General features: G+C 49.1%; 1 protein-coding gene and 1 pseudogene across 1 annotated transcript; one reads left to right on the forward strand and one right to left on the reverse strand.

Annotated features, from left to right (window-relative positions):
- Positions 1-104, reverse strand: LOC120095483 (U2 spliceosomal RNA; annotated as a pseudogene).
- Positions 105-11,169: 11,065 nt separating this feature from the next.
- Positions 11,170-12,330, forward strand: Uts2r (urotensin 2 receptor). The gene has a single exon (NM_020537.1). It carries the CDS (start codon positions 11,170-11,172, stop codon positions 12,328-12,330), a length of 1,161 nt encoding a protein of 386 aa, NP_065412.1.
- Positions 12,331-13,027: the final 697 nt, after the last annotated feature.

The raw sequence follows: 13,027 nt of genomic DNA on the forward strand, positions 1-13,027 counted from the left end.
AAGAGTTATTCAGTGTGGGCCATGTTAGATGAAGAATGACTCAGATGTTAAACTGATAAGAACAGATACTATATTTGATCTTAACCAAGAGGCCCAAAAGTAATTCAATATGACCACATTAGGAAAAGTAAAAACAAAACAAACAACAGTGATCAAGTCCATCGACAGAGTTCTAACACAAGGGTTAGGTTTGAATAGAAGGCAGGACATCTGCATAACTAACTAGTCCAACCCATTGTCACTCTCTCAGCTCAGACCCTCCAGCAAGGTGATCTGTTGAGTTTTCAGAACTGTGTGGAATCTCCTGTGGGGAACGTGTCCCCCTCTGGCTGGCAGCAGACCTGCCTTTCCTTCCCAGAAGAATGAAATTCCTGGGGAAATACTACTCCCTAGCTTCCATTGTTTCTATAGTATGATAGTCAAAGAGTCACGGGTGTCTCTATAATCCTAGTCTCCATCCCTGCCAGGGTGCTTACATTATGACTCCCATTCCAGAAACATCTACTGAGAGTCTACCATGTGTCAGGAGGAAACTAAATCCCAGGAGGAGGCCAAAAGTGGGCACTTTGGGTGATGGCTCCACCCACTGGTGCTGGCCAGTTCCTGTCTGTTGACTAGATGTTCTTTCTCCTTGAGACATCTAGACTCCCCTCTGTGTTCCCTGCCATTGGGCAACATCAAGACACTGCTGCCCACAACCATGTCTGGGCTGTATCTTACCCCTACTGCTCTCAGAGTGTCCCAGGTCTGGATACCCTGCCCCATAGGATATATCTGTACCAGTTAGAGACCCTTCTTGAGGTGGGGAAGGAGCATCTTGTGATGGGGGAGCCCCCATTTCTTGGATGGTGACTAAACTCTAATGGCCAGACCCTGGACAGTTGGTAGAAACGTATTCTAGATCCTGACTCTTCAAAATGAAGTAACCCCACGTCTTAGTCAGGGTTTCTATTCCTGCACAAAATATCATGACCAAGAAGCAAGTTGGGGAGGAAAGGGTTTATTCAGCTTACACTTCCACATTGCTGTTCATCACAGAAGGAAATCAAGACTAAAATTCAAGCAGGTCAGGAAGCAGGAGCCGATGCAGAGGCCATGGAGGGATGTTACTTAGTGGTTTGCTTCCCCTGGCTTGCTCAGCCTGCTTTCTTATAGAGCCCAGGACCACCAGCCCAGGGATGGCACCACCCACAAGGGGCCCTCCTTCCTTGATCACTAATTGAGAAAATACCTTAGAGCTGGGTTTCATGGAGGCAGTTCCTCATGGGAGGTTCCTTTCTCTGTGCTAACTCCAGATTGTGACAAGTTGACACACAGAACCAGCCAGTACACCCCAGAAGAGGAATTGGGGCTCTATATTCCAAACTACTCCCCTCCCAGGAGCACGAATGAGATGATGGGGAGGAATAGTGTCCTGGTTATCCTGTTGTTGATATTTTTGTCAACTTGATACAAGCTAGACATTGTTTGGAAAGATGAACCTCAGTTGAGAAAAATCCCTTCCTCAGATTTCCTGTAGCTTGTCTATAACACATTTTCTTGATTAATGGTTGATGTGGGAGAGCCCAGGAACTGGGATGAGTAAACACCTCTGGGCAAACAGTCCTGAGTTGTATAAGAAAGCAGGCCAAACAAGTCATGTTGAGCAGTGCTCCTCCATGGCCTCTGCTTCTGTCCTGCCTCCTTGGCCCTGCCTTGTGTTTCTGCCCTGACTTTCCTACAGGACTATAACTGTAACCTAGAAAAACTCCATCCTCCCCAAGTTGTCTATGGTCATGGTATTTATCACAGCAATAGAAACCCAAGACTGGCAAGTCAGTCCCATTCTGCAATTTCTTTGCACTTGTTTTTAAGTCCAACTTCAGAAGGCTTTAGTCCCAGGAACTTGCAGGAAATTCAGCTGGGTGGTGACATAAGATACCAAGTGTTTGTGTCTTGCAGGGACCATGGGGAGGACACACACACACACACACACACACACACACACACACACCACCAGTGCCAGGCTGCTCCATGTTTGTCTTTTCCCAAACAGTGGTATGGACCAAACCCTCTTCAAACTTGGGACTAAAGGCAACATATAGAAGGGCCTGGAACCATATGGACATGTCCCTTCGGCTGATGTCTTCTGAGAAAGGGAGGAAGCCCTGTTGGTGGGGAATATCATGAAAGGATTGTTGGAAGGCAGGAGGCATACGTGTGCTAGCCTGCATGCCTTCCTACAACTAGGTCTGAGCCTATCACATCAGCAGCCCTGTGGCCACCAATTCTGCCATGTTTCTGATCTCAGGCAAAATCCCAGCTTTACACAGAACAAGGACACTATCTCCCCTGTTTCCATGAGGAAGGGACAGACTGAGGGGCACTAAAAGCTTGAGCTTGGGGGTCTCCTTGTCATATTCAGTGTGCCATGGGGGCTGCTAGGATCTCTGAGAGTTTCATAATCTCCTCTTGTCACATCCTGGCCCAGAGGTATCACCCTCCCCACCCCCAAACAGCCAATCTAGTCCTTCCTCCAGGACTCCCCTAAGCAGCCCACTCAATGCCTTCCCTACACTCAGCCAAAGCCAGAGGCTGAAGACATACCTCTAGACATTCTGGATAACTATGTAGGCATGGTGGCTCCTCTCCCACAGACCACAACCTCCTTGAGAGATAAAACTATGATGTCACCTTTCTCTCTCTCACCACCATGGTTGCCAAATATCACCTACAGCCCAACCTTGTGCCATCACTCCATGTTAGACTCACCGGATTCCCACAATATCCTGAAAAGTTAGCTATACTTGTAGCTGCATTTCACAGACGAGGAAACTGAAGTACGGCGAGATGCAGCAGCCGCAACCCTGTATGTCTAACGCAGAGCCTGACTGATGGGCATGTGTTCCTGGGAATGGGGTAGAGGGGCCCTGGAAACCTACAGAGGTGTGCTGGAGAGGGTGTAGAGCTGGTCAGAGTGACACGTGAACTCCTGTCAGCTGAGCGAAAAGAAAATGTGCAAAATGCTAAGTACATTATGGTGTCATTTGTGACAGAATTGAAATACATTATTAATTAGGTATGGAAAAGCCACATGTGGTCCAAGACCAAAAACAAAAATCGAACAAACAAACAAACAAACAGACAAACAAAACAACTTGGGAAACAGAGGTGAAATAAGAATGAGTAACGCTGTCACGCTGTCACTTCATGATGCAGGCGGAGAAGAGATGGAGAAGGTGTCTTTTGCTCACTCCATGAATGAACAACAATGGATGGTTATGGTCATACTGATGATGATGGCATGGGTGTTGGAGACAATGTTGATAATGGCTGGGGTGGTGGTGAAGACAAAGATGTTGACACATGGTAGCGATACGACGGGAATAATAGTAAGGATAGTGATCCTCCTGGGAGGAAAGCCAGAGAGACCAGGGCCCCACCCCTTAGACTCTGGCTCCTCCATCAGTTTCAGGGTAAAAGGCACTCCCACTGCTGTTAGACATGGATGAGCTAATGTTCCTGGCCTACTTGTCAACACACCGCAGGAAGGAGAGAATGCCCACGCTAGAGGAAGAGAGGTTTTGAAGTTAGATGGTCGCAGGATGGGTTTTTTTTTTTACCCTGGGGCATTATTACGGACATGTAACTTTGTATACTTCTTGCGAGAAGTGCACCCCACCTTCACAGTACCCAGAAAGGCTCCCCCGTGGCTCTGTGTGCAATCCCGTAACCCAGGATGTAAGGTGTTTGTAGTTCCTGAACTGGGACCTTTTCCCAAAGGCCACTCAGCCTTGTGGGACCAGAAGACGGCAGCGTTGGGACTTTCTTCACCTCTCTCTGCAGTAGGAGGCCCCTGGGGCTGATTCTCAGGGAACCTAGGGAGTTAGATATTTCTTTTGTACCCATGTTTCAGCTTCCGATGGCTTGGGCATTTTCAGTCAGTGTTTGCATTCAGCCCACCTGCCAGGTTCCAAGCTCCCATCCCTTGTGATTACTGAAAGCCTGAGGCTGCCCACTAATCATTCGTCCCTGTCTATCCCCAGCTGCGTACTGTTACGGGTTTTAATTGATTTCATCGTGGCCATCACATCTCCAGCTGTGTCTGAGTGGGGGCGGGGCATTAGGCCCAGAAGCAGGAAACTACACTGCCCGAGACAGGAAGTAGCTGGATATTCTCTGTACCTAAAGAAGCTGGGGTTCGGGATTTAGCTCAGTGGTAGAGCGCTTGCCTAGCAAGCGCAAGGCCCTGGGTTCCGTCCCCAGCTCCGGAAAAAAAGAAGAAAAAAAAAAAAAAAAGGCAACTTCTGGAACCATGGAGTGGTTTCAGGCTGTGGAATGCTCTAACAGAAGTGACTGTAGAATGAATCCCAGCCTCAGGCTATATGGGGTGCCCATAGCACCCTAGAAAGTATCCCAGCCATTGACGTTGGTGGGCTTCCCTAGAATGTCAGGAGTGCCTTGAAGCCTAGGCTGCCCTGACTCTCAGCCTCCCTTACCTCTCCCAACATTTCCCATAACAAATCACTGCTCTTGTGGACCAGAATGATGAAGAGAGGGACCCATGGTCTTTGAACCTCCAGTGGTATACTTTTAAAGCATTGCTCTCCTATTGCTGTAAAATTATAATATGATAAATGGTGTCTTTTACCTCTACTAGGTCCGGCACTGTAATGCCCTAAGATATCTGGTAGATATCTTCATCTCAGTCAGCAAAGCCTCTCACCTGCTTTGCTCCATCCCATGTCACCCTGCCACACATTGCTTCTCTCTGAGCCTGGCAGCAATCTCTCTACTCATCTAGTTCCCAAGGCAGGTTGCCACCATGCCAGACCCTTCCTTCTCATCCAACTACAGGCCTTGTTCTATCTTGTACCTGCCTACACCTGAATGATGACATCATCCTACACTCTCCTTTAATAAGTAAAAAATCACCTGTATGTGGTCTGCATGTGAACCCGAGAAGAGACTCTTCCCAAACTGGCTCCTACCCACAGAGTCTCATTTTTTTTTTTTTTTTTTGAAGAGTGAGGCAATGCAATTGGAAATTGGTTCTTTCAGAATGAAATGATTATTCTCAAATGTAAGGAAACTATTGAGGGCAGAACAAAGCTTTAAAAGTCGAGTTTTAGGGGTTGGGGATTTAGCTCAGTGGTAGAGCGCTTGCCTAGGAAGCGCAAGGCCCTGGGTTCGATCCCCAGCTCTGAAAAAACGAACCAAAAAAAAAAAAAAAAAAAAAAAAAGTCGAGTTTTAATGGATATGCAGCTGTGTGACCAGAGTGTATGATTTAATAAAGAGCCTCACAGACAGGTAATGTGCTTCTTCACAGAGCACAATAGATGTGGGAAGCATTTGACTTTGGACAGCCCAGTTTTAAATGAGTATTTGGGGCCCTGTGGACACTAAGGTTCCCCTTTACTAGGCCAAATCTGAGGCTATTTGTGCAGCTAAGAGAAGGGTTCGGGGTTGGGGATTTGGCTCAGTGGTAGAGCGCTTGCCTAGGAAGCGCAAGGCCCTGGGTTCGGTTCCCAGCTCCGAAAAAAAAAAAAAGAACCAAAAAAAAAAAAAAAAACTGTAAGAGAAGGGTTCTTGGATGACCTCCCATTTCTCGCTCTGAGTTTCCCTTTGACCCCTCCCTGTGCGCTCACCCCTGCTAACCTACCTTGGGATGACGCAGCAGCTCCAGTGTTCAAGAGTTAGTCCAGCATCCACCTTAGACAGGCATCTGCCCTTTAGAAAATGGCTCTGCAGGATCAATAGATGAACAGCTGGGCTGGGATTCAGCTCAGTGGTGGGGTGCCTGCCTAGCTGAACTAGGAGGGGGAAGTGACATCAAAAGGGAAGAGCTCATAGCTGCTGGTAAAAGCGCAGAGAACCAGGAAACAGCTATAACTATCTTGGTCATCCATATATCCGGCCTGTGGTCCTTTGAGCTCAGTAACACGGACAGCTTCCCCTAGGTAGTCTGTTGGTTTCTAGAGGTCTCTCTCTGTAGTCAGGGCTCTTACCAGGCCAGAGCACCAGCAGAAGAGAATGAAACTCTGGTTCTTCTGCTGTAAGGAGAGTGTGGATGTGACTGCCCATCAGCCCATGGTATTTAGCACCTTCCCAGCCGCCAGGGGCCCCTCTCTACCTATGACACAGACAGGGCCCCAGAAAGATGCCTATCAGAAGGCCTTGTAAGTCCCCTGGATGAAAGTACTGAGCCTGAGGTGGGAACCAGGACTAAAAGGGATAAAATCAGACTGCTTTGAATGCAAGGTGGCACAGAAGAGGAATACAACTCAAGCCGAGGTGAGACCTGAAGTAGAGGGGTCTGAGTAGAGGGCATGGGCTTGTATCCACTCTCAGGCTTCCCTACAAACCCTTTGTCTGAGCTTCACATAGAAAGTGGAACCCCACAGAGTAATCTCTCTGGATTCTTTTCTATGCATTTTTATTTCATTTTATTTTATTATTATTATTATTATTTTTTTGTGATGGTCTGGTTCCCTCAGAGCCACGAGAGGTCCGTTTTAATTCAGCATATGACCAAATGGATCAGTCCTTCTGAGCACTACCCACTCAACATATCAGCTGGGATTAGCCACTTCACAGGGTGCCTTTAACAAGGTCTCTGCTACAGATAAGGGCAGAGCAGAGAGAGGTTCCCTATATCCCAAGTTTGCCTGTATGGTCTCTCCCAGAGAGCTGAGCCACCCGAGAAGGTGAAAGCAGCCACATCATTTGATGCCAAACATGTTACTTCCGGAGTTATGGATCATGGTCTCAGGGTTCTTTCCCTCTTCACGCTACCTGGGTCATCAGCACAGGCCTCGTTTCTCACCTTTAAAGTAAGTCATAAATCTTTGAGCTTCAATCTGACACGAGTGGTTACAAGAGGCATGGAGGGCTCATCAGCCCCCAGCATACACAGTCCTTTCCGCTCCCAAACCGGGCAAACCCCTCTGTGACCACTACCTCGGCCCGGATCTGGCGCCCATCTCTGCTGAAGAGACCTCGCCAGGGCTGGCGTGGCCGGTTATTAATACCCAGACCGGCGCATTCCCAGCTGGCAGTGGGACAGGTGGCGGCAGCAGCGCAGGAGCGGGCGTGGTGTGGGACTCTAGGGGGGTCAGCGACCCGCATCACACCGTGTGCCCGGAGCCCAAGTGGGCTCAGAACCTTGCTCCGAACCGCGCTGCCCGGGCTGGGGAAGCACTCAGGGACGTTCCTGCAACACAGCTTTCTGCACGCATTAGCCAACCTGTGCGCGGTGATGGCCACTGGGTTTCGAGCATCTGAGTGACAGGACGCGTTGCATCTCTTAAGCCCCGGGCTGGGAGGCAGCCGATGGCTTTGTGACAGAGGTGAGCGCACGTTCACGAGCTGCACAACCCGGGACGCACGACCCGGAGTGTGCGACCCCAAACCCAGCTTGCACCTCTCAGAGGGTGTGGCCGCAAAGGTTCGGGGAGTGCGGAGGAGCGCCAAGTCGCCTGTGAGCGGAGTTTGGCCGGCTCTGCAGCAGTGACTGGCATTGAAAACTTTCACCTTCCGCGAACTGGTGACTCGAAGGCGGTGGCTTCTGCGTCCTTCCTAGTGGGATAGGAGGACCCCAGTGTCTCTGGAGCTGACCTGTGAGGTGAGACAGCAGCAGGGCGAGGGCTTCGGAGCTGCAAGTGTGCTGACCTGAGGGCGATTATCTCCTCAGACCTGCCCGGATTCTTCAGCTTTGAGTAAAGGGAAAGATGACTTCTAGAGGCATTATTCCTAGTCCTGGATGTTGGATAGGCCTGTGCAAAGGTCTTCTTTACTCCCTCTTAGAAAGTCTACCCTTTAGGGCTTTCTTTTTCTTGTGAGGCTAACCTAATCAAGTCAGCAGGAGTCGTAAGTATACCAAGCTTAGAGGTTTTATTATTTGATTGTTTGGTTTGGTTGAGACAGAGTTTCTCTGTGTAGCAGCCCTGACTGTCCTGGAACTCAAACTGGAGATGTAGACTAGGCTGGACTCGAACCCAGGGATCTGCTTGCCTCTGCCTCCTGATTACTGGCATTAAAGATGTACACCACCACTGCCTGGCTGAGCCTAGAGTTTTGGGGGGTGGTGGTGGGAGAGTTGTTATTGTTTTATTTCACATGTTCACCTGTATGACCCCTGCCAAGGGCAGGGAATGTGCATAACCAGCTCCAAGAGATTTCCAGTGTTCCACATTGAGAGAACATACACATCACACAATGCACACACCACACACACATGAATATACATTACACAATGTATACACCACACACACACATACACACACACCATATATGTATACCACACACACATGAACACACACATCACACACATAGGAACACATACACACACATGAACACACACACACACACGAACACACATACCACATATGCACATCACACACATGAACACATGAACACACACACAATGCACATACCACGTACATATGAACACACATTACACAATGCATACACCACACACACACACACACACACACACACACACACACACACACACGCACTGTGCCTATAACCAGAAATATTGTTGAGTTATGGGAGCAAGGGTGGGAAGGAAGCAGAATTGTCAGTTACCGTAGTTGAGTATGTGAAATGCTACAGCGGCTTTGGAAAAGTTTTGCGTTGCAATGAATCGGAGCAGGTGTGTACCGAGCCTCCAGTGATCCCGATAACACCCCGAAGAACAACAGCATTATGTTTAATGAGTTTGAAACAACCCAGAAGACCATAAATAGCAGCACCAGTAGCAGAAATGCAGTAGTAGAGAAAGGCAAGGAAGAGACTGACTGCTGCAGGCTGCGTGAGGTAGACAGGGTTTGAAGGACAGAAGCAGGCAGGAGTTCAAGTGTGGCTTCCTCTGAGATGAGTTCACGAACTGGCAAAGTCATGGTTACAGGAGGCCAAAGCAGTGGTATGTGTGTGCTTGTTACAGTTTCTTTATGGTTTTGATTTATATTTCTCGGATAGTAGAAAGCTCCATTCAAGCAGAAAGCAGTAACATCACTTCATTAGTTTCTGGCCTCTGGGGTATATTTTCTTTTAGACATACCTGTTCGGTTTGCCTTTCCCTCCCCTAAATAGCTAATCCCCCTTTTCTTTATTGATTTGCAGTTCTTGCATGTATATTGTTCCCTAGTTCATGTATCTTTTCTTATAATTTCTCATCTCGGTTTTATTTGTTTAGTGAAGTTCTTGTTTTTGAAGTTTGGGATTTTGTGGGTTTGTTTTTGTTTTAGAAACTAGCTTGGTGTGGTGGTCCATGCCTTTAATCCCAGCATTTTGGGGGCAGAGGTAGGCGGATTTCTGTGAGTTTAGGCCCAGCCTGGTCTACAAAGCAAATCCGAGACAGCCAGAGCTATTGCACAGAGAAACCCTATAAAAACCACCTTATTTTTGTTTATGTGTATGAGTACTTTTATATGAACGTATGTATGTATTCCATATGTGTGCCTGGTGCCCGAGGAGTTCATAAGAGCGTGTCAGATTCCCCAGAGCTGGAATTACAGATAGTTAATTAGCTGCTATGTGGGTGCTGGGAATCAAACCCAATTCCTCTGCAAAAGCAGCAGGTAATCTCCCCAGCTCTAATGAAGTGTCTTTTACAGTAATCTTTACCTGAGCTAGAGAGATCGGTCCAGTCCGTGGTTAAGAGCCCCTGCTGCTACTGCAGAGGACCTGGATTTGGTTTGCAGCAACCACATGGTAGCTTTCAAACACCTGTAACTCCAATCCTGAGAGATCTGATGTTCTCTTCTGGCTCTTGAGGGAGGATACATACATCTGTGAAGTCAAAACACTCATACATAATAAATAAATAAATCAGAAGCGGGGGAGAGGGAGAGAGAGAGAGAGAGACTGTACTTTCTTTAAAAAACAAAACAAAAAGCTAGACGTGGTACACACTTAAGCAGAATCTTTTGGTCTACACAGAGTTTTCCAGGCCAGCTAGGGCTACACAGTGAGGTTTTTTTTTCTTTTTGTCCTTTTGTAAAAATCATTTTGGGAGGAGGGGACTGGTATGATGACTCAGGGAATAAAAGTGCTTGGTTCCAGGGTTGGGGATTTAGCTCAGTGGAAGAGCACTTGCCTAGCCCTGGGTTCGGTCCTCAGCTCCGGGGGGGGGGGGGGGGAGTGCTTGCTTCCAGGACAGATGAGTTAGAGCCTGGAGACCTGCATGGGAAAAAAGGAAAGAACCAATGTCCAAAGGTTGCCCTCTGACCCCCACGTAATCACTGTGCCATGTACACACGTGCACAATCACCCACAGGTGCACACCAAATGACAATGTAATTCAAACAATTCCTTGGTATAAAGAAACATTTTCCTGCCCTGGCACAGGATGTTTTCTTCTAGATGCTTTTGATCGACTGCCGTCGGTCACTGAGTATGTAATGTGAGGTAGAGATCCAGGCCCATTTCCTTCATATAACAAATGGAAACCCAAAGGCCTTTTATCTATTTTTCTATTTGAACTTTTACACCCAGCCTAGCTGTTACTTTTGTGATTGGAAGAAATCTTTTTTAAAAAATTAATTTATTTATTTTATATATGTGAGCACACTGTCATCACTGTCTTCATCACTGTCTTCAGACACACCAGAAAAATGCATTGGACCTCTTACAGATGGTTGTGAGCCACCATGTGGTTGCTGGGAATTGAACTCAGGACCTCTGGAAGAGCAGCCAGTGTTCTTAACCGTGAGCCATCTTTCCAGACCAAGAAATCATTTTTTTAAAAACACACACGTAACGTAAAATGGGAAATGGGACTCTCTCTGAGGCTGTGGAGCTAGAACTTAGGACTCTTTGCACACTCTGACCTCTGCCTCACTGTGGCCAACGTTTCAGAAAAAGCATTTGGGTGAGACTTGGGGTTCTACTGGGGAGCGTCCTGGGGACAGTGGGTCCCAATGGCTCTAGGGTCCTCCTGTGTAGCTGGGGAGATAACACAAAAGGGATTCTTTTGAGGCTTCCAACAGGAGATAGGACCTGGTGAGCCTTTGTCTCTCTGCATAGGGACAGTGACTGTGTCCATCACAGAGGCTGTTTAGGGCATAGAAGTAGGTTACTGCCTTGAACCTCTGACACTAATCTTTTCCCACAGGACAAGTTTCCCACGGGCTCTCCTCACTGAGCAGTGGTTCTCCCCCTGGAATCCCAGTGTGAGGACCGAGATGGCTCTGAGCCTGGAGTCTACAACAAGCTTTCATATGCTCACCGTGTCCGGAAGCACTGTGACTGAGCTGCCTGGTGACTCCAACGTGTCCCTCAACAGTTCCTGGTCCGGCCCAACAGATCCCAGCTCCCTGAAAGACCTTGTGGCCACGGGTGTCATCGGGGCAGTGCTCTCAGCCATGGGTGTGGTGGGCATGGTGGGAAATGTATACACTTTGGTGGTCATGTGCCGGTTTCTGCGTGCCTCGGCCTCCATGTACGTCTATGTGGTCAACCTAGCGCTGGCTGATCTGCTGTACCTGCTGAGCATTCCCTTCATCATAGCCACCTACGTCACTAAGGACTGGCACTTTGGAGATGTGGGCTGCAGAGTCCTCTTTAGCCTGGACTTCCTGACAATGCACGCCAGCATCTTCACCCTGACCATAATGAGCAGCGAACGCTATGCAGCCGTACTGAGGCCTCTGGACACAGTCCAGCGCTCCAAGGGTTACCGTAAGCTGCTGGTGCTGGGCACCTGGTTGCTGGCACTGCTGCTGACCCTACCCATGATGCTTGCCATCCAGCTGGTCCGCAGGGGCTCTAAGAGCCTCTGCCTGCCAGCCTGGGGCCCTCGTGCCCACCGTACTTACCTAACGTTGCTCTTTGGGACCAGCATTGTGGGGCCTGGCTTGGTCATTGGGCTGCTCTATGTCCGTCTGGCCAGGGCCTACTGGCTATCTCAGCAAGCTTCTTTCAAGCAGACACGGCGGCTGCCCAACCCCAGGGTGCTCTACCTCATCCTTGGTATCGTCCTTCTCTTCTGGGCCTGCTTTCTACCCTTCTGGCTGTGGCAGCTGCTGGCCCAGTACCACGAGGCCATGCCACTGACTCCCGAGACTGCACGCATTGTCAACTACCTGACCACCTGCCTCACTTATGGCAACAGTTGCATCAATCCCTTCCTCTACACTCTGCTCACCAAGAACTATCGAGAGTACCTACGTGGCCGCCAGCGGTCACTGGGTAGTAGTTGCCACAGCCCAGGGAGTCCTGGCAGCTTCCTGCCCAGCCGAGTCCACCTCCAGCAGGACTCGGGCCGCTCGCTGTCCTCCAGCAGCCAACAGGCCACAGAGACCCTCATGCTGTCTCCAGTCCCCCGTAACGGGGCCCTTCTCTGAGAGTGCACTGTGCAATCCTGGCATAGGAAAGGACCCAAAGGCGTGCGGCTCCGGAGCGCATTCCCAGAATCCCCTGCTCAAACCTAACTGGCTCGTCTGTCTTCTTCCAGTTCTCTTCTGGAAAGCCCCCTGTTGTTTCTTCGTTGCTCACTTCAGCTCTTTCGGCAACTTTGTTACGATGCCAACACATTCACAACCAATCTCTGAGGGACTTCGGAAGCTGTGGTGTGCCGAGTCATCTAAGGCCTAATTGCCCAGAGCAGCTAGTACCAGGCTGACCTTTGATGTAAGCCCTTCCAGCCCTGAGGACCTTCCCGGACTGGTTGGTAAGGGACCGGCAGGGCATCTCTACCCTCTCCCCATCCCATGGTAGCTTCTTGCTTCCGTATGCACATGGAACAATAAACCATGTACTCTGCAGTGTGTCCTGCCTCAGTGTTGGGGATGGAAGTTGTGGTGGGGTGGAAATCCTGAACTCTGCGATCCCCAGCATGAGGAACCTAAGTGTTTGGTGAGGTTTCCAAACCTTTGCCTGTGGATGTCCCTACATGGTTGTCCTTGGGACAGCTTTTCCTTGGCTGACTGTTTCTCTTACCACGGGTAAAAGACAGCTGCCCACCCTCTTCAGGGTGACCATCAGAGGGTGGGACGGCACCTGGGTCTGTTAGTACTCTTGCTGAATGTGGCAGGGCATGGA

The sequence above is a fragment of the Rattus norvegicus genome, chromosome 10 (genome assembly GCF_021556685.1).
Source record: "Rattus norvegicus strain SHRSP/BbbUtx chromosome 10, alternate assembly SHRSP_T2T, whole genome shotgun sequence".
Taxonomy (NCBI): domain Eukaryota; kingdom Metazoa; phylum Chordata; class Mammalia; order Rodentia; family Muridae; genus Rattus; species Rattus norvegicus.

Excerpts from the sequence above, each read along its gene's own strand:
- Uts2r (NM_020537.1), top strand. The coding sequence starts at position 11,170 with ATGGCTCTGAGCCTGGAGTCTACAACAAGCTTTCATATGCTCACCGTG.